Source organism: Pistacia vera, unplaced genomic scaffold (assembly GCF_008641045.1).
Source record: "Pistacia vera cultivar Batoury unplaced genomic scaffold, PisVer_v2 Contig381, whole genome shotgun sequence".
Taxonomy (NCBI): Eukaryota; Viridiplantae; Streptophyta; class Magnoliopsida; order Sapindales; family Anacardiaceae; genus Pistacia; species Pistacia vera.
Genome location: NW_022196203.1, coordinates 218,304 through 241,530, shown reverse-complemented (window position 1 = coordinate 241,530; position 23,227 = coordinate 218,304). Strand labels below are relative to the sequence as shown.

General features: G+C 35.8%; 2 protein-coding genes and 1 pseudogene across 2 annotated transcripts; all 3 read right to left on the bottom strand.

Annotated features, from left to right (window-relative positions):
• Positions 1 to 2,140: 2,140 nt before the first annotated feature.
• On the bottom strand, positions 2,141 to 4,349 carry LOC116140851 (probable histone H2A variant 3). Its single transcript, XM_031426426.1, has 2 exons — positions 4,110 to 4,349; positions 2,141 to 2,590 (listed from the first exon to the last, which is right to left on the bottom strand). The coding sequence occupies exons 1-2, from the start codon at positions 4,212 to 4,214 to the stop codon at positions 2,294 to 2,296; spliced, it is 402 nt and encodes a 133-aa protein (XP_031282286.1). The 5' UTR covers positions 4,215 to 4,349; the 3' UTR covers positions 2,141 to 2,293.
• A 1,152-nt stretch (positions 4,350 to 5,501) lies between these two features.
• On the bottom strand, positions 5,502 to 23,127 carry LOC116140823 (serine-threonine kinase receptor-associated protein-like). Its single transcript, XM_031426399.1, has 7 exons — positions 23,014 to 23,127; positions 22,419 to 22,486; positions 8,277 to 8,358; positions 7,709 to 7,884; positions 6,626 to 6,763; positions 6,404 to 6,543; positions 5,502 to 5,947 (listed from the first exon to the last, which is right to left on the bottom strand). The coding sequence occupies exons 1-7, from the start codon at positions 23,125 to 23,127 to the stop codon at positions 5,685 to 5,687; spliced, it is 981 nt and encodes a 326-aa protein (XP_031282259.1). The 3' UTR covers positions 5,502 to 5,684.
• Positions 9,379 to 15,870, bottom strand: LOC116140843 (annotated as a pseudogene).
• Positions 23,128 to 23,227: the final 100 nt, after the last annotated feature.

Sequence of the window (23,227 nt, the reverse complement as noted above, 5' to 3'; positions counted from 1 at the left end):
GTTGCTACAGTACTGAGTTCAAGTTCGAGCTTAAGCGATGGAGATCGATCCCAAACGTTCGATCTCCATACCTTAAAGGGATACTCGAGCTCGGTTAATCAAGCTTTTAAGCTTGAGTTCTAATTCGAGCTCAAGCTTGGCGAAAAAATCTGATTAAAAAAAAAAAAAAAAAAAACCAATAGACAAAATGGCAACAAGACTTAGAAACGTTTCATTTGCTTCCCAAAACAATTTCTCACAAATACAAAACATTTCTTCCTCCTATGTCTCTTTACAAACAACACTTACATTAGTAGCCAGCAAATACCATCTCCAAGGCTCCACCCGCTACTACTACCCACCACCAATTACATTACTCTTTTCTTTCAGTTTCACTCTTCCTTAAACGAGGAAATTCAACCTGCAAAAGACCATCTACATTAACTCTCATGGCTGCCTCTACCACTACCAACCCCATCACAACTCCTCCCACTTTCCAGCCCGCCATAAAAAAAACAAGATAATCGTCATTATGGATGCCACCGGAATCGGAAATCCTGCCTTTCTATCAATCTCGCCACTAAGTTTTTCATCTTGAAAGTAATAGGGGAGACAAGGGCAAATCGGCAGAGTAAATAGACACAGAGGTTTTAGTTTTAGAGTTTTTTTCATTTTCAAAATCCCCAAATCGATTTTTATATATTAGGTGGATTTGCAATTTTAAAAACTATAAAATTTCATATGGCCCCTATTAGTTTCAAAACTATCAAACGCACCCTCGAGCTCCTTGAAACTCGTGAACTTTTCAAATCAATCAGGGTTGTGTTTAAACTCGGCTCGACACTGTAGTTGAGCCAAGCTCGAACTTTATTCGACGATTTTCGAGCCAAGTCTAGCATTTAATGAGCCAAGCTCAAGCCGCTCATGAGCGACTCGACTCGACTTTCACCCCTAGTTGAATATGGGTGGATTTACAAATTTTAAAACTTAATAAATTTTATATGACCCTTATAACTTTAAAAACTATCAAATTAATCCTGTAGCTTAGAAAAACTCACAAACTTTTCGAGTCAAGTTTTACCGTGATCAAACTTGACTTGAAAGCCTATTCGAGCTACTCGAACTCAGTCGAGTCGAGTTTGAGCCTAAACCGAGCTGAGCTCAAGTTGCTCACGAGTGGCTAAGCTCAGTTTTCACCCCTAGTTGGGCTCGGACTCGTCCTAACTCGACGTTACAATTTCACATATGGTAGTTGACAAACTCGACTTGTGTTGTGTAAGCTCAATTCTCATCCATTATTGTAGGCTTCTCAAATCAATACAAGAAAAGAGTTGGTCCCATTACGCGGGGCCCTGGCTAACTAAGAGGTGAACCAAGGTCTGGGATAATGCCTGAGGGTAAGTTGGACCATTAATTGGGTTCTTTTAAAATCCAAGGGGTGAGTCGAACTTGCTAGCGATAGTATTGAAAGTCCTAAGATGCAAACACGATTTAGTGGAGTTTAATGTTATCATTCAACATCAGATGAGAATGGTTTGGGATTTGGACTAAAGAGATGAATAAGTAGCATCACTTAATAAATTAGTCTTTTAGGTAATTGATAACTACTCTAACGTATGAATAAGTAGAACACTCAACATTCAACAAGTTAGTCTTTTAGGTAACTGACAAGTATTTTGGTATGTGACATCAAATATAATTAAACTTAGGATGGGTCACGAGCATGGTTTATACCCGAGCTCCCAAGTTTGGATATACCTCGAGTCAAGCCCTAGCTAGCTTTATCCAACTCAAACTTGGAAACATTATATGAAGTTTTATTAAAAAAACCATAGATAACCTCTTTGAAGACTATGATAACCGCTGAAATTATAACACCCATCACTAATTACGTCAATTATAATACAAAGTCCAAATTCGAACTCTATACACATATCATCATTATATTTATAGTTTTGTATATACTTGAATAGATGTGATTCAACATATTATTCATAATTAATATGGGTAGATTTTGCATGTATTAAACACTTGGAAGATGAATTTGCTAGGACTCGCACGATTGACACATTCGGTAGAAGGGCACAGAACTGTTTTTTCTAGCCTTATTAAACACTACACTGACAATGGAAAGCAAACATACCATCATGCTGTCACTGAATGAAACAAACATATCATCATTTTGTCACTGAATGAGAACGATCGATGCCAATTCCTCAAATTGAATATTTGTCATTGTTCCTCGTTCAAATCTGTCTGGCCTAAGCTCTAAAGTACAAACACAACAAAGCTGAGAAGGTAATATTACTACAAACTACTCTTTGGAGGATTTATTAATGAGGGATTTGTGAATGTGCGGGATAACGCCTCCACCAGCTATGGTTCCTTTGATGAGAGTGTCAAGTTCCTCATCTCCTCGAATTGCAAGCTGCAGATGCCTAGGCGTAATACGTTTCACCTTCAAATCCTTGCTAGCATTCCCTGCCAACTCCAGAACTTCTGCTGTCAGATACTCCAAAATGGCTGCTGAATAAACGGCAGCTGTGGCTCCAACCCTTCCATTTGCTGCAACCCTTTCCTTAAGTAGACGGTGGACTCGACCAACTGGAAACTGCAAGGAGAATACACAACTGACTTAGAATAAGAAACTGAATGCAATTCTTGAAAATTAAATAGTGTAATTATGTCTGTTCAAGCACAGATTTTAGAATCCAACATCCCACTCAAAGCAAAAGACATTAATTTGGAATAATTTAAGCATCCAATGCCTATTATACCTAAAGCACCTGTGGTAAGATGCAAGCTCTGAAAACAAAAACATTTACATACCAGAACCTCTTGGTTAAAACAGCCAAATCAGTCAAAACTTTTATGCTTGTGGCTAATGAGTTCAATTAAAGTGATAAGTATTTTGTTTAATCTAAAACATTTATTGTTTATGTTGTCAAAAATTCAAAACCAGTCTTCAGTGGTCAAATTCTTCATAAAAAGTTCAGCGGACTACTAAGTTGCTTCCCTACAAGCACTATTCACCAACTCATATCAGGGAAAATCATGGGTACTTCTCCAGTTGGGGTCATTCCATATTACACTCAGAAAAATTAATGCCTTCTCCATCTATCAAAAACTATATCCACTCCTTCCCTTTGTCGATGGTTTCATGAAAACAAATCAGCCTGAATAAGTATTCCATTTGATGTCATGAAACAATCAAACCCAATAGCATCCAGTCAACTTAGGATCTTTTTACCTTGCCTCTTTAGCCCATCCCTGTTATATATTATCAACCACTTCAAGAATGAGTTCACATTCCTTTTGAATCACTAAGAAAAATTACATGATCAACAATTCCCCAAAAAAGATCCACACGGCCTGTTACTTTTCTGCTCCAAAAGAATCAGATAACAGAGTGGACGGAGCTATGAATTTCTCTAGAACAAGAACCTTACTATAACCCCCCAAAATTACCTATTCCTAAAATGATTGCAAAGAAACCACTTACGCAACCTTAGATGTATAATCATTGGGACATCTCATTCTTCAAAAGTCTCCAGAGCCTTTTCTAAGCCGAGTCCACCTTAAAGTTACATTATGGACAATCAGTTGAAAAACTTTCAATCATCAAAACACAACGTTAGTCAATCTTTCCACAGTAACCAACCACAGTTTGATCCGAATACATATTTCTGACCAAAAAGCATACATTACCCATCACCTAACAGCAATTCTATAGATATCCGTAAGAGTTTCAATTCATTAACTGGAAAAAATAAAGAATCAGTATAACACAAAATAAACCATGAATTTTGCACCCTCGAATCAAATCACAGTAAAAACAAAATCTCAGCGTCAATAACAAACTCAGCAAAGCTTTGACTTAACTTTAGCCCTTTGACCAACTAAACTAAACCGTATCAAAACCACACAAAAAATATAGCATAATATTGATCCAAACGTCCACGAATGAAAACATACAGACTTACACTCACCAAACATATTTCAGTATATTTCAAAATATCCATAACAAAATATCATCTTTGAATCTTCAAATGATCTAAATCAACTAAAAAAAAAAAAACTGATACGAAACAAGTAAAACCAATAATCTAGTGAAAAGAACAAAGAGAAACCTGGAGACCGGCGCGAGAAGAGCGAGAGATAGGCTTCTTCTTATCCTTATCTTTGTTAACGGTGGTTTTGCCGGTAATCAAACCCTTAGCTCCTTTGCCTGACATTGTCCCGCCAAAATTTCAGGGTTTTTATATTATTTATTTAATTTATTAATTTAATTTTTACTAAGCGAAGCAGAGAAGGAACGAAGAGAGAAGAAGCTGAAGCTCGAGTGGGAGACAGACACAAGAGAGACAGGGTGCGAAGAAGAATCTAGACACCTTTGTTAAGGAATTTATATCTCTCTTTTTTGACGGAATTACCCTTGCTATTGTACGAAATTTCCAGCACGTGGATAATATGGATTTTGTTTGGATAATGTGATTCGGATGTGACCCGACCCTTATTGGCCTATGATTGAATTGCATTTTGGTCTCGGGCCAGGCCCATTTTCACCTTAGCCCATGAGTATTTTAGATTACTTCAAGAGCAGCTTTATTTTATTATTTCAACTTTAATGAATTAACAATAAAATAAAACATACCTGAAAATTATAAAAATTCTAATTTTGAATTTCATAAAGTTATTTATAAAAAATAAAAATATGGTAAGCTTATAGGACGATAATGTCATGAAATGTTATTTTTCCTGGACCAAAACATTTATAAGTATAATAGAAGTTGTTATATTTAAAATAAAAGTAAAGGACTTTTTCCTATTCAAATAATGGTTTAATGACACTTTCCACCTACATATTTTTAAAATACTATTTTACTATCCAAATTTATATTTTGTTTTCAATTTTGACATCGTTGCGATCCCACACTACCACTATTCTTTTCCTCAATCATCACACACGATGACACGAAAACCCTTCAAACCCTTACTCTCGCTGACCCCACCAATTGCCGACAATCGAGCAACTAAAGTTTGTATAACCGTCTCTCCCAAGTCAAATTCTAATCAATCTCAAGCACCAAAATCCAATATTTTACTACCAAAAAACTCATCAGTCTCCTCTCTTCAAAAATCTCAACAACCTAAACCGAGCTTGCTCTTTGTTCATTGTTAGAATATAAATTTGGATAATAAAGTGGTATTTTAAAAATTTGTGGATGAAAAAGTGTTATTAAATCATTATGCAAAATAATCCTTAACTCTTAAAATACTGTGATCTTAGGTAGTGATGTGATAAAGAAAGTATATTGAATGATTTTGATCACCAGCTTTATGCCTTTTTCTTTTATTTATTTATTTAGAAAGTGTTTCATCCATTGGGTCCCAGTGATAAAACGTGATTTTCGACTTTAATGATTTCCGTGATTGCAAATATAAATATAACCCAAGTTATAAAATTGATAAACAGAGTTAGTTTCAAGAGTAAAAAAACAAGGTCTAAAAGAACATAGGCATCAGAAAGTTTGGCTGAAAAACATTTGGTTTAACAGCAACCAGAACTGAAACAAGAGCAGTCTATTATATTTCCACAGGACAATCCACCAAAAGGAAACAGACTCTCTCTTGCCCACAACTAGTTAATCAAAGCATAGTGCACAACATAGCAAAACAATCCAAATTAACTCTCATTGGTCAGGTTACACATCTGCGGCTTTATCTTTCTCTCCGGCTTTCCCTTCTTTGCCGATATGAAAGCCCTCGATCTTCCGAGTTACCTCATCGGCCGAAACCTTTACTTTTCCGGTAGGTCCGTTTGCAGGATGTGAGTCATTCTCTTCATGATTTGCAGGACCTGTTTGCCATATTCTAATCGTGCCATCTTCAGATCCTGAAGCATATGATTCTCCTCCAGGAGAAAACCTTACACAATGGACTGGACCATGGTGACCTTTGTTGCATCCTACAGACACAATAAAGAAGCATATAAAAGTTATAACCCCAAAATTTTATTAGTAAGGCGCACTGTATGCCTCTTTACAAAAAAGCACTCTAGATGAAAGCCTTTTCATTTCTTATTCAATTTATTATAACTATGTTATTATTTGTGTTACTAGAGTCATATTTCCTTCCTTCTAAAACTATGTCCACTTGAAGACGGGAAATGGTAAATATGCCTATCCTCAGTTGGCAATAGATAAAGAACAGTGATACTATGGAAATGAAAGGGCACTAAAATGCAGCGCCTTGATGCAGAATTCAAATACCACACTAAAAGGAGCACCTAGATACCATCATCCATGTGATTAAGCAACCACCGCACAATAAATGAGCCGGTTTAAGACATCTAACAGTAAAAAATGATCCACTTTAGGCACCAGAATTTTATCTAATAATCACCCAATTCAGATGAACTTACCAATCTCTTCTCCGGTATGGAAATCAAATAAATGGACCCACATGTCTTCTCCTCCGGCAATGAACTTATTGCCAAGTTTTGGTTCCAATGAAGCTGATTCTACATTGCAGGGCATATTGTAGCTCTTCACCAATCCAAAACTGAAGAATAAAAAAGCAAGAACTAATCAGCCATGCCTGAAAAATTAGCATGAGCACCAAAACTATTTGATTTACAACTTACTGATTTGCGTCCCAGAACTTAACAGTAAAACCATCGGCAGTAGTTATATAGCGACCATCCCGACTCACTTCAGCACTAGTAACAGGCGACTTGGTCTCAAGAGTTTGAACAATTTTGCCACTTCTTACGTCACATAGCCTACAAAGCGACCAAAAAGCAATGAGTCAATGAAAACATTGCTGCACCAAAAGAAAACTGTACAAAAGATTCAGGCAATTGTATATGCCAATATGCATATCAAAATCGAGAAAACCAGATTACTTTTAAAAAAAATAATGAAAAGTTACCCCCCAAAAAAAAAAAATGATGATAATGAAAATAAGGTTAAAATCCAACCTGCATTAGGTCCAAGAGATTACAATTTGAATAACAAAAACACCAAACTATTCACATAAATCTCACGTGTACCACAGGTTGCTAAATTATTGACAATCCAATGACAACACCTTGACAAAAGGTTACTTAAGTGCCTGGCCAAAGTCCAACATCTAGCAATCAGCATGAGAGAATATGCATATTCATTTAGTTGCTCTCATGATAAATCCTATCAGAAAATATTTCTGGCTCAGGTTTCTCAACCTATCAGAAATTTAGAGAGCCTAGTTTTGGAGTGATAACTTCAATTGACATTGCGTACTTCATAAATATCCTAGAGAGAATACCTAAATGCATTAAGAACTTCGCATAATTACCAACCCTGTCACAAAAATTTAATTAACATATAACTGAAGGTCAGATTCTGGTTCTTAACCTTTATTACTTTCATTTTGTTAGATTCTGCCAAATATTAACAGAATTTATGCTGTGGATAGTGTTTCACGAGGTAAACAATTCTGAAAATTTTCTATATAAGAAGGGTGCTCATTAGTTTTACATAAGACTAGCACATAATTTCCAGCATCTCATATAATCTCACTTCATATCTCAAGAGGTTCAATACCAAGTCATCCATCTAAAATTTTTATTACAAGCATATCAGATAAAACCAGTACATTAATAATTTAAATCCAATTTACCCAAACAAAAAAGAAACCACAGAAACCAAAAAAATGATAATGGGTCAACTAAATTACTCTTCCATACCTCACACCACCAATATCAGTACAGGAACTTAAGATTGTCTGGTCACTGTGAAGCCATGCGACAGTTCTAATTGAACCAGGAGAATTGTCAACTTCTCTTGGAGGTGCATCTGGACGGTTCAAATCAAATATACGAAGAATTTTCTCAAATCCACCAGTGAGTAGAAAGTGTGTGTCCTGTGCAAAGAATTGACTTATTGCAAGTACCAGGCAAGATATATAATGCTTCAAACTATTTCAAAAATTCATGATGCAAAAGCCTAGAACCAGAATTCATCTTTTGACAAAATATTCCCATATAATCTAGATGGCCTAGTACACCCAAAAAAGTGAAAACTATGATAACAAATCTAGAAGAAGACTTGGTACAATAAGATGGCCAGATCTCAGATATTGAGTATGATATGCCTTTGCAGAGAATCAAAATGTACAATGTGATAGTCTTATTACACTAAGAAAATCAAATTTGCAATAAAAATTAGCTAAACAAAGTCTAGAGCATGCAAATAGCAAAGGAGATACAATCAAAAACAGAATCCTTAAGACTTGAGGAAAAAATATAAATCCACCTCAGAAAAAGCACATGCTCGAACAATATGCTTGTGTTCAAACGAGTGCTTTTCGTCCCCAGTCAATGCATCCCACAGTTTCCTACAAAAGATAGAGAACCATAATCTATGGCAATAATATATAGCATATGATGATTTGTTTAAAATTTGAATCTTTCCAATCAGCTCAGACTAAACCTTTTTATTATAATTAACTCACAATTGGCTTAAAGTGAGGAAGTCTAATAAACACACACTTTGAATTGAATTTTAAGTTGAGTCGAACTTGCTAGCGATAGTATGAAAGTCCTAAGATGCATACACGATTTAGTGGGGTTTAATGTTATCATTCAACATCAGATGAGAATGGTTTGATTTGGACTAAAAGAGTGAATAAGTAGCATCACTTAATAAATAGTCTTTTAGGTAATTGATAACTACTCTAACGTATGAATAAGTAGAACACTCAACATTCAACAAGTTAGTCTTTTAGGTAACTGACAAGTATTTTGGTATGTGGACATCAAATATAATTAAAATTAGGATGGGTCACGAGCATGGTTTATACCCGAGCTCCCCCAGTTTGGATATACCTCGAGTCAAGCCCTAGCTAGCTTATCCAACTCAAACTTGGAAACATTATAGAAGTTTTATTAAAAAAACCATAGATAACCTCTTTGAAGACTATGATAACCGCGAAATTATAACAACCATCACTAATTACGTCAATTATAATACAAAGTCCAAATTCGAACTCTATACACATATCATCATTATATTTAAGTTTTGTATATACTTGAATGAGTGATTCAACATATTATTCATAATTAATATGGGTAGATTTGCATGTATTAAACAATTGGAAGATGAATTTGCTAGGATTCGCAGATTGACACATTCGGTAGAAGGGCACAGAACGTTTTTCTGCCTTATTAAACACACTAACAATGGAAAGAAAACATACCATCATTCTGTACTGAATGAAACAAACATATCATCATTTGTCACTGAATGTGAACGATCGATGCCAATTCCTCAAATTGAATATTGTCATTGTTCCTCATTCAAATCTGCCGGCCTAAGCTCTAAAGTACAAACACAACAAAGTGAGAAGGTAATATTACTACAAACTACTCTTTGGAGGATTTATTAAGAGGGATTTGTGAATGTGCGGGATAACTCCTCCACCAGCTATGGTTCCTTTGATGAGAGTGTCAAGTTCCTCATCTCCTGAATGCAAGTGCAGATGCCTAGGCGTAATACGTTTCACCTTAAATCCTTGCTAGCATTCCCGCCAACTCCAGAACTTCTGCTGTCAGATACTCCAAATGGTGCTGAATAAACGGCAGCTGTGGCCCAACCCTTCCATTTGCTGCAACCCTTTCCTAAGTAGACGGTGGACTCGACCAACTGGAAACTGCAAGGAGAATACACAACGACTTAGAATAAGAAACTGAATGCAATTCTTGAAAATTAAATAGTGTAATTATGTCTGTTCAAGCACAGATTTTAGAATCCAACATCCCACTCAAAGCAAAAGACATTAATTTGGATAATTTAAGCATCCAATGCCTATTATACTAAAGACCTGTGGTAAGATGCAAGCTCTGAAAACAAAAACATTTACATACCAGAACCTCTTGGTTAAAACAGCCAAATCAGTCAAAAATTTTATGCTTGGCTAATGATTCAATTAAAGTGGTAAGTATTTTGTTTAATCTAAAACATTTATTGTTATGTTGTCAAAAATTCAAAACCAGTCTCAGTGGTCAAATTTCATAAAAAGTTCAGCGGACTACTAAGTTGCTTCTAAGCACTATTCACCAACTCATATCAGGGAAAATCATGGGTACTTCTCCAGTTGGGGTCATCCATATTACACCAGAAAAATTAATGCCTTCTCCATCTATCAAAAACTATATACTCCTTCCCTTTGCGATGGTTTCATGAAAACAAATCAGCCTGATAAGTATTCCATTTGATGTCATGAAACATCAAACCCAATAGCATCCAGTCCATTAGGATCTTTTTACCTTGCCTCTAGCCATCCCTGTTATATATATCAACCACTTCAAGAATGAGTTCACATTCCTTTTGAATCTAAGAAAAATTACATGATCAACAATTCCCCAAAAAAGATCCACCGGCCTGTTACTTTTCTGCTCCAAAAGAATCAGATAACAGAGTGGACGGAGCTATGAATTTCTCTAGAACAAGAACCTTACTATAACCCCCAAAATTACCTATTCCTAAAATGATTGCAAAGAAACCACTTACGCAACCTTAGATGTATAATCATTGGGAAATCTCATTCTTCAAAAGTCTCCAGAGCCTTTTCTAAGCCGAGTCCACCTTAAAGTTACATTATGGACAATCAGTTGAAAAACTTTCAATCATCAAAACAACGTTAGTCAATCTTTCCACAGTAACCAACCACAGTTTGACCGAATACTATTTCTGACCAAAAAGCATACATTACCCATCACCTAACAGCAATTCTATAGATATCCTAAGAGTTTCAATTCATTAACTGGAAAAAATAAAGAATCAGATAAACACAAAATAAACCATGAATTTTGCACCCTCGAATCAATCACAGTAAAAACAAAATCTCAGCGTCAATAACAAACTCAGCAAAGCTTTGACTTAACTTAGCCCTTTGACCAACTAAAATAACCGTATCAAAACCACACAAAAAAAATAGCATAATATTGATCCAAACGTCCACGAAAGAAAACATACCGACATTACACTCACCAAACATATTTCAGTATATTTCAAAATATCCATAACAAAAATACATCTTTGAATCTTCAAATGATCTAAATCAACTAAAAAAAAAAAAAACTGAACGAAACAAGTAAAACCAATAATCTAGTGAAAAGACAAAGAGAAACCTGGAGACCGGCGCGAGAAGAGCGAGAGATAGGCTTCTTCTTATCCTATCTTTGTTAACGGGTTTTGCCGGTAATCAAACCCTTAGCTCCTTTGCGACATTGTCCCGCCAAATTTCAGGTTTTTTATATTTATTAATTTATTAATTTAATTTTACTAAGCGAAGCAGAGAGGAACGAAGAGAGAAGAAGCTGAAGCTCGAGTGGGAGACAGACACAGAGAGACAGGGTGGAGAAGAATCTGAACCTTTGTTAAGGAATTATATCTCTCTTTTTTGACGGAATTACCCTTGCTATTACGAAATTTCCAGCACGTGGATATATGGATTTGTTGGATAATGTGATTCGATGTGACCCGACCCTTATGGCTATGATTGAATGATTTTGGTCTCGGGCCAGGCCATTTTCACCTTGCCCATGAGTATTTTAGATTACTTCAAGAGCAGCTTTATTTATTATTTCAACTTTAATGAATTAACATAAATAAAAAATACCTGAAAATTAAAAATTCTAATTTTGAATTTCATAAAGTTATTATAAAAAATAAAAATATGGTAAGCTTATAGGACGATAATGTCATGAAATGTATTTTTCTGGACCAAAACATTTATAAGATAAGTAAATAGAAGTTGTTATATTTAAATAAAAGTAAAGACTTTTTCTATTCAAATAATGGTTTAATGACACTTTCCACCTACATATTTTAAAATACTATTTTACTATCCAAATTATATTTTGTTTTCAATTTACATCGTTGCGATCCACACTACCACACTATCTTTTCTCAATCATCACACGATGACACGAAAACCCTTCAAACCTTACTCTCGCTGACCCACCAATTGCCGACACGAGCACTAAAGTTTGTATAACCGTCTCTCCCAAGTCAAATTCTAATCAATCTCAACACCAAAATCCAATATTTACTACCAAAAAACTCATCAGTCTCCTCTCTTCAAAAATCTCAACAACCTAAACCGAGCTTGCTCTTTGTTCATTGTTAGAATAATAAATTTGATAATAGTATTTTAAAAATTTGATGAAAAATGTATTAAATCATTATAAATAATCCTTAACTCTTAAAATACTGTGATCTTAGGTAGTGATGTGATAAAGAAAGATATTGAATGTTTTGTCACCAGCTTTATGCCTTTTCTTTTATTTATTTATTTAGAAGTGTTTCATCCATGGGTCCCAGTGATAAAACAGATTTTCGACTTTAATGATTTCCGTGATTGCAAATATAAATATAACCCAAGTTATAAAATTGATATAAACAGAGTTTTTCAAAGTAAAAAACAGGTCTAAAAGAACATAGGCATCAGAAAGTTTGGCTGAAAAACATTTGGTTTAACAGCAACCAGAACTGAAACAGAGCAGTCTATTATATTTCCACAGGACAATCCACCAAAAGGAAACAGACTCTCTCTTGCCCACAACTAGTTAATCAAAGCATAGTGCACAACATAGCAAAACAATCCAATTAACTTCTCATTGGTCAGGTTACACATCTGCGGCTTTACTTTCTCTCCGGCTTTCCCTTCTTTGCGATATGAAAGCCCTGATCTTCCGAGTTACCTCACGGCCGAAACCTTTACTTTTCCGGTAGGTCCGTTGCAGGATGTAGTCATTCTCTTCATGATTTGCAGGGCCTGTTTGCCATATTTAATCGTGCCATCTTCAGATCCTGAAGCATATGATTCTCCCCAGGAGAAAACCTTACACAATGGACTGGACCATGGTGACCTTTGTTGCATCTACAGACACAATAAAGAAGCATATAAAGTTATAACCCAAAATTTTATTAGTAAGGCGCATTGTATGCCTCTTTACAAAAAAGCATCTAGATGCAAGTATTATGTTTTGGTTAAAGTCTTATGTTGTGGTTGTTATTTGAAGTTGTAGAGAGAAATCAAGCTCCCAAAGGAAAGGAGAAGTGTTAAAGAAGCTATTTTCCCCACAAGGTAAGTAAATTCAACCAAGTTGAGATTTGAATAAGTTTTTGAGTAGAAATTGAGTAGAGATATATGCATGTATGACTATGTATTATGCTTGTTGAAAAATTGAGTTGAGATGAGATTCTATTTTGTGGTGGTTGGATATACTTCATGTATGAGGAGTGTTTGAATGTATATTGAGAAGTGGAAATTGAGTTGAAGTTTGGGAGATGTTGAGTAAACCTATTTGGAAGTGTTTTCCTTGACAGGGTTTATGGTTGTTTGAGGGAGTTTTCTCTCAATTTGGATGACTAGAGAATGTAGTAGAGTAGTAATTATAGTAGAGATTTTGTATGCACATGAATTATTTGATGAAATGCCTAAGAGAAATGTGAGCATGAATTGTGAACCTTAATTCTTATAACATTGCATATTGGCATTTCCTAAGTGCATCAATGAGCATAACCACCCATGTGCATTAGTTGTGCATTGAGTAATAGCTTGAGAGAGAGTAGAGATTTTTGAGTATAAGTTATACTATGAGTGTTAGTTTGAGAAAGAGTAGAGAATGTGAAGAATAAGCTTCTCTATTAGTAAAGAGAAAGAGAAATTGAGCACTAGAGAACAAAGAGAAAGTAGTGCTAATCAAGAGAATATAGTAGGTTGTGCGATGGAGAACCTGTGAGTAAGGGTAGAGTATTCCCGCATGTACGCCGCATTGAGAGAGCGGCATGAGTATAAGAGAGAGAAGTGGTGTAGCCCGTGAGAGTGCATGCGGATGAGGGCTATACCCGAGAGTACCCGAGAGAGAGTTTATACACTCACATGGCCAAAGATTCTGAATCCATGCATAACCGAGTCCGATCGGGTAGAATGAGTGCAAGTCACGTAGAGTGGGAGTGAGTCCCAACCGTGCCTCCGGTCAGATGGGGTCATGACTTACTAAAGAGAGTTGGTAGAAAAGAGTTACGAGAAAGAGAAAACAGAGAGAGTAAATGAGATTTGTAGGGAAAGAATTAGAAAGAGTTACAGGGATTTATGAGTAGAGGATTTACTTACTGAGCATTGTTTTGTGCTCACCCGTTGTTCCCTATGTTTTTGCAGGATTTAGGTGAGGACACAGTCGGATGGACGTCATCAAGCGAAGAGAACTGGCTACACTGTCCACCCTGTTTGATGTTTTTATACATGATACTACTTTTTGTACAAAGAGTATATATGTTTAATAAAAGAAAAATTTGGGCCCAACTTTTATGCTATTTTACATGTATTTTTACTATGCATTTTGTTAAAAGAATATGAGTAGAATGGAGTCATTACACACCACCAATTACATTACTCTTTTCTTTCAATTTCACTCCTTAAACGACGACATTCAGCCTGCAAAGACCATCTACATTAACTCCCATGGCTGCCTCTAGCCCTCTACCACTACCAACCCTATCACAACTCCTCCCACTTTCCAGCTCCGTCGTAAAAAAAACAAGATAACCGTCATTATGAATGCCACCGGAATAGAAAAATCCTGCCTTTCTATCAATCTCGCCACTAGGTATTTCATCTTGAAAGTAATAGGGGAGACAAGGGCAAATTGGCATAGTAAATAGACAGAGAGGTTTTAGTTTTAGAGTTTTTTTCATTTTCGAAATCCCCAAATCGATTTTTATATATTCGGTGGATTTGCAATTTTAAAAACTATAAAATTTTATATGGCCCCTATTAGTTTCAAAACTATCAAACGCACCCTCAAGCTCCCTGAAACTTGCGAGCTTTTCTAGTCGATCAGGGTTGTGTTCGAACTCGGCTCGACACTGTAGTTGAGCCAAGTCAAGCTCGAACTTGATTCGATGATTTTCGAGCCGAGTCGAGCATTTAATGAGCCAAGCTCGAGCCACTCGTGAGCGGCTCGACTCGACTTTCACCCCTAGTTGAATATGGGTGGATTTACAAATTTAAAACTTAAAAAATTTTATATGACCCCTATAACTTTAAAAACTATCAGGTTAATCCTCAAGCTTGGAAAAACTCACAAACTTTTCGAGTCGAGTTTTATCGTGATCAAACTTGACTTGAAAGCTTATTTGAGCTACTCTAACTTGAACTCAGTCGAGTCGAGTTCAAGCCCAAACCGAGCCGAGCTCAAGCTGCTCGCGAGTGGCTAACCTCGGTTTTCACCCCTAGTTGGGCTCGGACTCGTCCTAGCTCGACGTTACAATTTCACATATGGTAGTTGACAAACTCGACTTGTGTTGTGTAGGCTCAATTCTCATCCATTATTGTAGGCTTCTCAAATCAATACAAGAAAAGAGTTGGTCCCATTACGCGGGGCCCTGGCTAACTAAGAGGTGAACCAAGGTCTGGGATAATGCCTGAGGGTAAGTTGGACCATTAAGTGGGTTCTTTTAAAATCCAAGGGGTGAGTCGAACTTGCTAGCGATAGTATTGAAAGTCCTAAGATGCAAACACGAATTTGTGGAGGTTTTTAATGTTATCATTCAACATCAGATGAGAATGTTTGGGATTGCTATATGATTCAACATATTATTCATATTAATATGGCAGCTTTTGCATTATTAAACACTTGGAAGATGAATTTGCTAGGACTCGCACGATTGACACATTCGGTAGAAGGGCACAGACTGCTTTTTCTAGCCTTATTAAACACACATACACACATGGAAAGCAACATACCATCATGCTGTCACTGAATGAAACAAACATATCATCATTTGTCACTGAATTGAGAACGATCGATGCCAATTCCTCAAATTGAATATTTGTCATTGTTCCTCGTTCAAATCGTCTGGCCTAAGCTCTAAAGTACAAACACAACAAAGCTGAGAAGGTATATACTACAAACACTCTTTGGAGGATTATTAATAGGGATTTGGAATGTGCGGGATAACGCCTCCACCAGCTATGGTTCCTTTGATGAGAGTGTCAAGTTCCTCATCTCCTCGAATTGCAAGCTGCAGATGCCTAGCGTAATACGTTTCACCTTCATCCTTGCTAGCATTCCCTGCCAACTCCAGAACTTCTGCTGTCAGATACTCCAAATGGCTGCTGAATAATACGCGCAGCTGTGGCTCCAACCCTTCCATTTGCTGCAACCCTTTCCTTATTAGACGGTGGACTCGACCAACTGGAAACTGCAAGGAGAATACACAACTGACTGAATAAAACTGAATGCAATTCTTGAAAATTAAATAGTGTAATTGTCTGTTCAAGCACAGATTTTAGAATCCAACATCCCACTCAAAGCAAAAGACATTAATTTGGAATATTAAGCACCAATGCCTATTACCTAAAGCACCTGTGGTAAGATGCAAGCTCTGAAAACAAAAACATTTACATACCAGAACCTCTTGGTTAAAACAGCCAAATCAGTCAAAACTTTTATGCTTGTGGCTAATGAGTTCAATTAAGTGATAAGTATTTTGTTTAATCTAAAACATTTATTGTTTATGTTGTCAAAAGTTCAAAAACAGTCTTCAGTGTCAAATTCTTCATAAAAAGTTCACGGACTACTAAGTTGCTTCCCTAACAGCTATTCACCAACTCATATCAGGGAAAATCATGGGTACTTCTCCAGTTGGGGTCATTCCATATTACACCCAGAAAAATTAATGCCTTCTCCATCTATCAAAAACTATATCCACTCCTTCCCTTTGCCGATGGTTTCATGAAAACAAATCAGCCTGAATAAGTATTCCATTTGATGTCATGAAACAATCAAACCCAATAGCATCCAGTCAACTAGGATCTTTTTACCTTGCCTCTTTAGCCCATCCCTGTTATATATTATCAACCACTTCAAGAATGAGTTCACATTCCTTTTGAATCACTAAGAAAAATTACATGATCAACAATTCCCCAAAAAAGATCCACACGGCCTGTTACTTTTCTGCTCCAAAAGAACAGATAACAGAGTGGACGGAGCTATGAATTTCTCTAGAACAAGAACCTTACTATAACCCCCAAAATTACCTATTCCTAAAATGATTGCAAAGAAACCACTTACGCAACCTTATGTTATAATCATTGGGACATCTCATTCTTCAAAAGTCTCCAGACCTTTTCTAAGCCGAGTCACCTTAAAGTTACATTATGGACATCAGTTGAAAAACTTTCAACATCAAAACACAACGTTAGTCAATTTTCCACAGTAACCACCACAGTTTGATCCGAATACATATTTCTGACCAAAAAGCATACATTACCCATCACCTAACAGCAATTCTATAGATATCCCTAAGAGTTTCAATTCATTAACTGGAAAAATAAGACAGTATAACACAAAATAAACCATGAATTTCCACCCCGAATCCAATCACAGTAAAAACAAAATCCACGTCAATAACAAACTCAGCAAAGCTTTGACTTAACTTAGCCCTTTGACCAACTAAACTAAACCGTATCAAAACCACACAAAAAAATATGCAATATATTGATCCAAACGTCCACGAATGAAAACATACAGACTTACACTCACCAAACATATTTCAGTATTTCAAAATATCCATAACAAAATATCATCTTTGAATCTTCAAATGATCTAAATCAACTAAAAAAAAAAAAAACTGATAAGAAACAGTAAAACCAATAATCTAGTGAAAAGAACAAAGAGAAACCTGGAGACCGGCGCGAGAAGAGCGAGAGATAGGCTTCTTCTTATCCTTACTTTGTTAACGGTGGTTTTGCCGTAATCAAACCCTTAGCTCCTTTGCCTGACATTGTCCCGCCAAAATTTCAGGGTTTTATATTATTTATTTAATTTATTAATTTAATTTTTACTAAGAAGCAGAGGAGGAACGAAGAGAGAAGAAGCTGAAGCTCGAGTGGGAGACAGAGACAAGAGAGACAGGGTGAGAAGAAGTCTGGATACCTTGTTAAGGAATTTATATCTCCTCTTTTGACGGAATTACCCTTGCATTTTACGAAATTTCCAGCACGTGGATATATGGATTTGTTTGGATAATGTGATCGGATGTGACCCGACCCTTATTGGTCTATGATTGAATGCATTTTGGTCTGGGCCAGGCCCATTTTCACCTTGGCCCATGAGTATTTTAGATGACTTCAAAGCACAGCCTTATTTTATTATTTCAACTTTAATGAATTAACAATAATAAAACATACCTGAAATTTTAAAATTCTAATTTTGAATTTCATAAAGTTATTTATAAAAAATAAAATATGGTAAGCTTATAGGACGATAATGTCATGAAATGTTATTTTTCCTGACCAAAACATTTATAAGTATAATAGAAGTTGTTATATTAAAATAAGAGTAAATGACTTTTTCCTATTCAATAATGTTTGATGACACTTTCCACCTACGTATTTTTAAAATACTATTTTACTATCCAAATTTATATTCTTTTCCAATTCTTCATCGTTGCGACCCCACACCACCACTATTACACTATTCTTTTTCTCAATCATCACTCACGAAAACCCTTCAAACCGTAATCCCGCTGACCTCACTAATTGCCGACAATAGAGCGACTAAGGTTGTATAGTGCCCCTCCCCCCAAGTCAAATTCTAATCAATCTCAACCACCAAAATCCGACATTCTACCTTTAAAAGACTCGTCGACCTCCCTCTTCAAAAGTCCTAACAACCAACCGAGCTTGCTCTTTGTTCATTGTCGGAATATAAGTTTAAATAATAAAATGATTTAAAAATTTATGTAAAAATATCTTAAATTGTTATTTGGATTAAATAACCGTTAACTCTTAAAATAGTGTGATCATGTGTTGTGATAGTCATAAAGAAAGCATATTGAATTTTGGTCATCACTTTATGCCTTTTTCTTTTTATTTATTATTTAGAAAGTGTTTCATCCATTGGGTCCCAGTGATAAAACGTGATTTTCGACTTTAATGATTTCCTGATTGCAAATATAAATATAACCCAAGTTATAAAATTGATACTTAAAAACAGAGTTAATTTCAATAGTGAAAAACGTCGTCTAAAAGAACATAGCATCAGAAGTCTGGCTGAAAAACATTTGGTTTAACAGCAACCAGAACTGAAACAAGAGCAGTCTATTATATTTCCACAGGACAATCCCACCAAAGGAAACAGACTCTCTCTTGCCCACAACTAGTTAATCAACAGCATAGTGCACACATAGCAAACAATCCAAATTAACTCTCATTGGTCAGGTTCCACATCTGCGGCTTATCTTTCTCTCCGGCTTTCCCTTCTTTGCCGATATGAAAGCCCTCGATCTTCCGAGTTACCTCATGGCCGAAACCTTTACTTTTCCGGTAGGTCCGTTTGCAGGATGTAAGTCATTCTCTTCATGTTTGCAGGACCTGTTTGCCATATTCTAATCGTGCCATCTTCAGATCCTGAAGCATATGATTCTCCTCCAGGAGAAAACCTTACACATGGACTGGACCATGGTGACCTTTGTGCATCCTACAGACACAATAAAGAAGCATATAGAAGTTATAACCCCAAAATTTATAGTATAGGCGCACTGTATGCCTCTTTACAAAAAAGCACTCTAGATGAAAGCCTTTTCATTTCTTATTCATTTATTATAACTATGTTATTATTTGTGTTACTAGAGTCATATTCCTTCCTTCTAAAACTATGTCCACTTGAAGACGGGAAATGGTAAATATGCCTATCCTCAGTTGGCAATAGATAAAGAACAGTGATACTATGGAAATGAAAGGGCACTAAAATGCGGCGCCTTGATGCAGAATTCAAATACCACACTAAAAGGAGCACCTAGATACCATCATCCATGTGATTAACACACCACGCACAATAAAGAGCCGTTTAAGACATCTAACAGTAAAAAATGATCCACTTTAGGCACCAGAATTTTATCTAATATCACCCACTTCAGAAGAACTTACCAATCTCTTCTCCGTATGGAAATCAAATAAATGGACCCCCATGCTTCTCCTCCGGCAATGAACTTATTGCCAAGTTTGGTTCCAATGAAGCTGATTCTACATTGCAGGGCATATTGTAGCTCTTCACCAATCCAAAACTGAAGAATAAAAAGGCAAGAACTAATCACCATGCCTGAAAAATTAGCATGAGCACCAAAACTATTTGATTTACAACTTACGATTTGCGTCCCAGAACTTAACAGTAAAACCATCGGCAGTAGTTATATAGCGACCATCCCGACTCCTTCAGCACTAGTAACAGCGACTTGGTCTCAAGGGTTTGACCAATTTTGCCACTTCTACGTCACATAGCCTACAAGCGACCAAAAAGTAATGAGTCAATGAAAACATTGCTGCACCAAAAGAAAACTGTACAAAAGATTCAGGCAATTGTATATGCCAAAATGCATAACAAAATCGAGAAAACCGAGTACTTTTAAAAAAAATAATGAAAAGTTACCCCCCAAAAAAAAATGATGATAATGAAAATAGGTTAAAATCCACCTCCATAGGTCCAAGAGATTACAATTTGAATAACAAAAACACCAAACTATTCACATAAATCTCACGTGTACCACAGGTTGCTAAATTATTGACAATCCAATGACACACCTTGACAAAAGGTTACTTAAGTGCCTGCCAAAGTCCAACATCTAGCAATCAGCATGAGAGATATGCATATTCATTTAGTTGCTCTCATGATAAATCCTATCAGAAAATATTTCTGGCTCAGGTTTCTCAACCTATCAGAAATTTAGAGGCCTGTTTTGGAGTGATAACTTAAATTGACATTGCGTACTTCATAAATATCCTAGAGAGAATACCTAAATGCATTGAGAACTTCGCATAATTACCAACCCTGTCACAAAAATTTATAACATATAACTGAAGGTCAGATTCTGGTTCTTAACCTTTATTACTTTCATTTTGTTAGATTCTGCCAATATTAACAGAATTTATGCTGTGGATAGTGTTTCACGAGGTAACAATTCTGAAAATTTTCTATATAAGAAGGTGCTCATTAGTTTTACATAAGACTAGCACATATTCCAGCATCTCATATAATCTCACTTCATATCTCAAGGGGTTCAATACCAGCATCCATCTAAAATTTTTATTACAAGCATATCAGATAAAACCAGTACATTATCATTTAAATCCAATTTACCCAAACAAAAAAGAAACCACAGAAACCAAAAAAATGATAATGGGTCAACTAATACTCTTCCATACCTCACACCACCAATATCAGTACAGGAACTTAAGATTGTCTGGTCACTGTGAAGCCATGCGACAGTTCTAATGAACCAGGAGAATTGTCAACTTCTCTTGGAGGTGCATCTGGACGGTTCAAATCAAATATACGAAGAATTTTCTCAAATCCACCAGTGAGTAGAAAGTGTGTGTCCTGTGCAAAGAATTGACTTATTGCGAGTACCAGGCAAGATATAATGCTTCAAACTATTTCAAGAATTCATGATGCAAAAGTCTAGAACCAGAAATTCTCTTTTGACAAAATATCCCATATATTAGATGGCCTAGTATACCCAAAAAGTGAAAACTATGATACAATCTAGAAGAAGACTTTGTACAATAAGATGGCCAGATCTCAGATATTGAGTATGATATGCCTTTGCGGAGAACAAAATGTACAATGGTTAGTCTTATTACACTAAGAAAATCAATTTGCAATAAAAATTAGCTACAAAGTCTAGAGCATGCAAATACAAAGGAGATACAATCAAAAACAGAATCCTTAGACTTGAGGAAAAAATATAAATCCACCTCAGAAAAAGCACATGCTCCGAACAATATCTTGTGTTCAAACGAGTGCTTTTCGTCCCCAGTCAATGCATCCCACAGTTTCCTACAAAAGATGAGAACCATAATCTATGGCAATAATATTAGCATATGATGATTTGTTTAAATTTGAATCTTTCCAATCAGCTCAGACTAAACCTTTTTATTATAATTAACTCACAATTGGCTTAAAGTGAGGAAGTCTAATAAACACACTTTGAATTGAATTTTAAGTCCATATACACCACAGGTTGGGTCAAATTATTTTCAGTTCAAGTACCAATTCCAGTGGTTCTCTATTGGCAAATTTTTTTTTTTTTTTTTTTTTTTTTTTTTTTTTTTTGGGTATGACCAGTTGCTCTTTAATTGAGCATCCAATTATCATTACTTTACATCAGATATTGAAAAGAGTGATACAAGTAATGTAAACCTTTAACATGAGCTGTTTCATAGCATCAAATTATTGTACAATATGATATCCAAACGCTATCTCACATCATTGATTACATATTATACAGCCTAAATAACCATTTTTACAAGGGCAAACAAATACAACAACAACAATGAACTTTTTGAAGTAAACAATATCCTACAAGAACGAGCTCAACACTTACGCACTAAAATCTGCAGAACCAGATGCCGCATACAATGCATTAGTATCCAGGCAACAACTCCATACTGCCTTTTATGTCCTTCAAATGTACCAATCCAATCCCCAGTCTCCCCATTTCTCAACATTGGACTAGAACTCATTTCAAAGAACATCATTATAAGTCAAAAACTAGTCACCAAACAATCTTACAAACTGCAAAACCATTCATAACACTCTGTAGCTTCATTTCTCATAACAAATTCACTTTAAGTAACGCATAATCCTGAACCACCACATATAAATTTCTAATAAAACAAAAGAGTAAAAACAAAACAAAACAAAAATTCAATGCAAACCCAACTCAGAACAATCGGGACTCAAATGACAATTCAAACAATACCAAAATCAACATTAAAAAAAAAAAAAATTACCTAAAAGAGACTATAACAACAATTCAAAGCAAACCCAACCCAGAACTATGAAATAAAATATAGAAACAAAGTCATGATCACAAAAATGTCAGTTCAAACAATCTCCAATTCCACCATTCAAGACATCAAAACAAAAAAATAGCTTAAAGTTTTATTCAAAGTCAACACCATCAAACGACATCGTACCTTGCTAGCACTGATGAGAAAAAACCCATCTGGAGTGATCGACTGTAAAATAATCAACCACCGGACTGAATGGCCATGACAAACTAATGGGACTGCCAGTTTTTTCTTGTCCATTTTTCCCACAGAAAGTTATGAAACGTACAAAACAATTATATCAATATTGATACAAAACAATTAAACAATCTTTTTATTGTACCACCAAAACTGGGTTCAG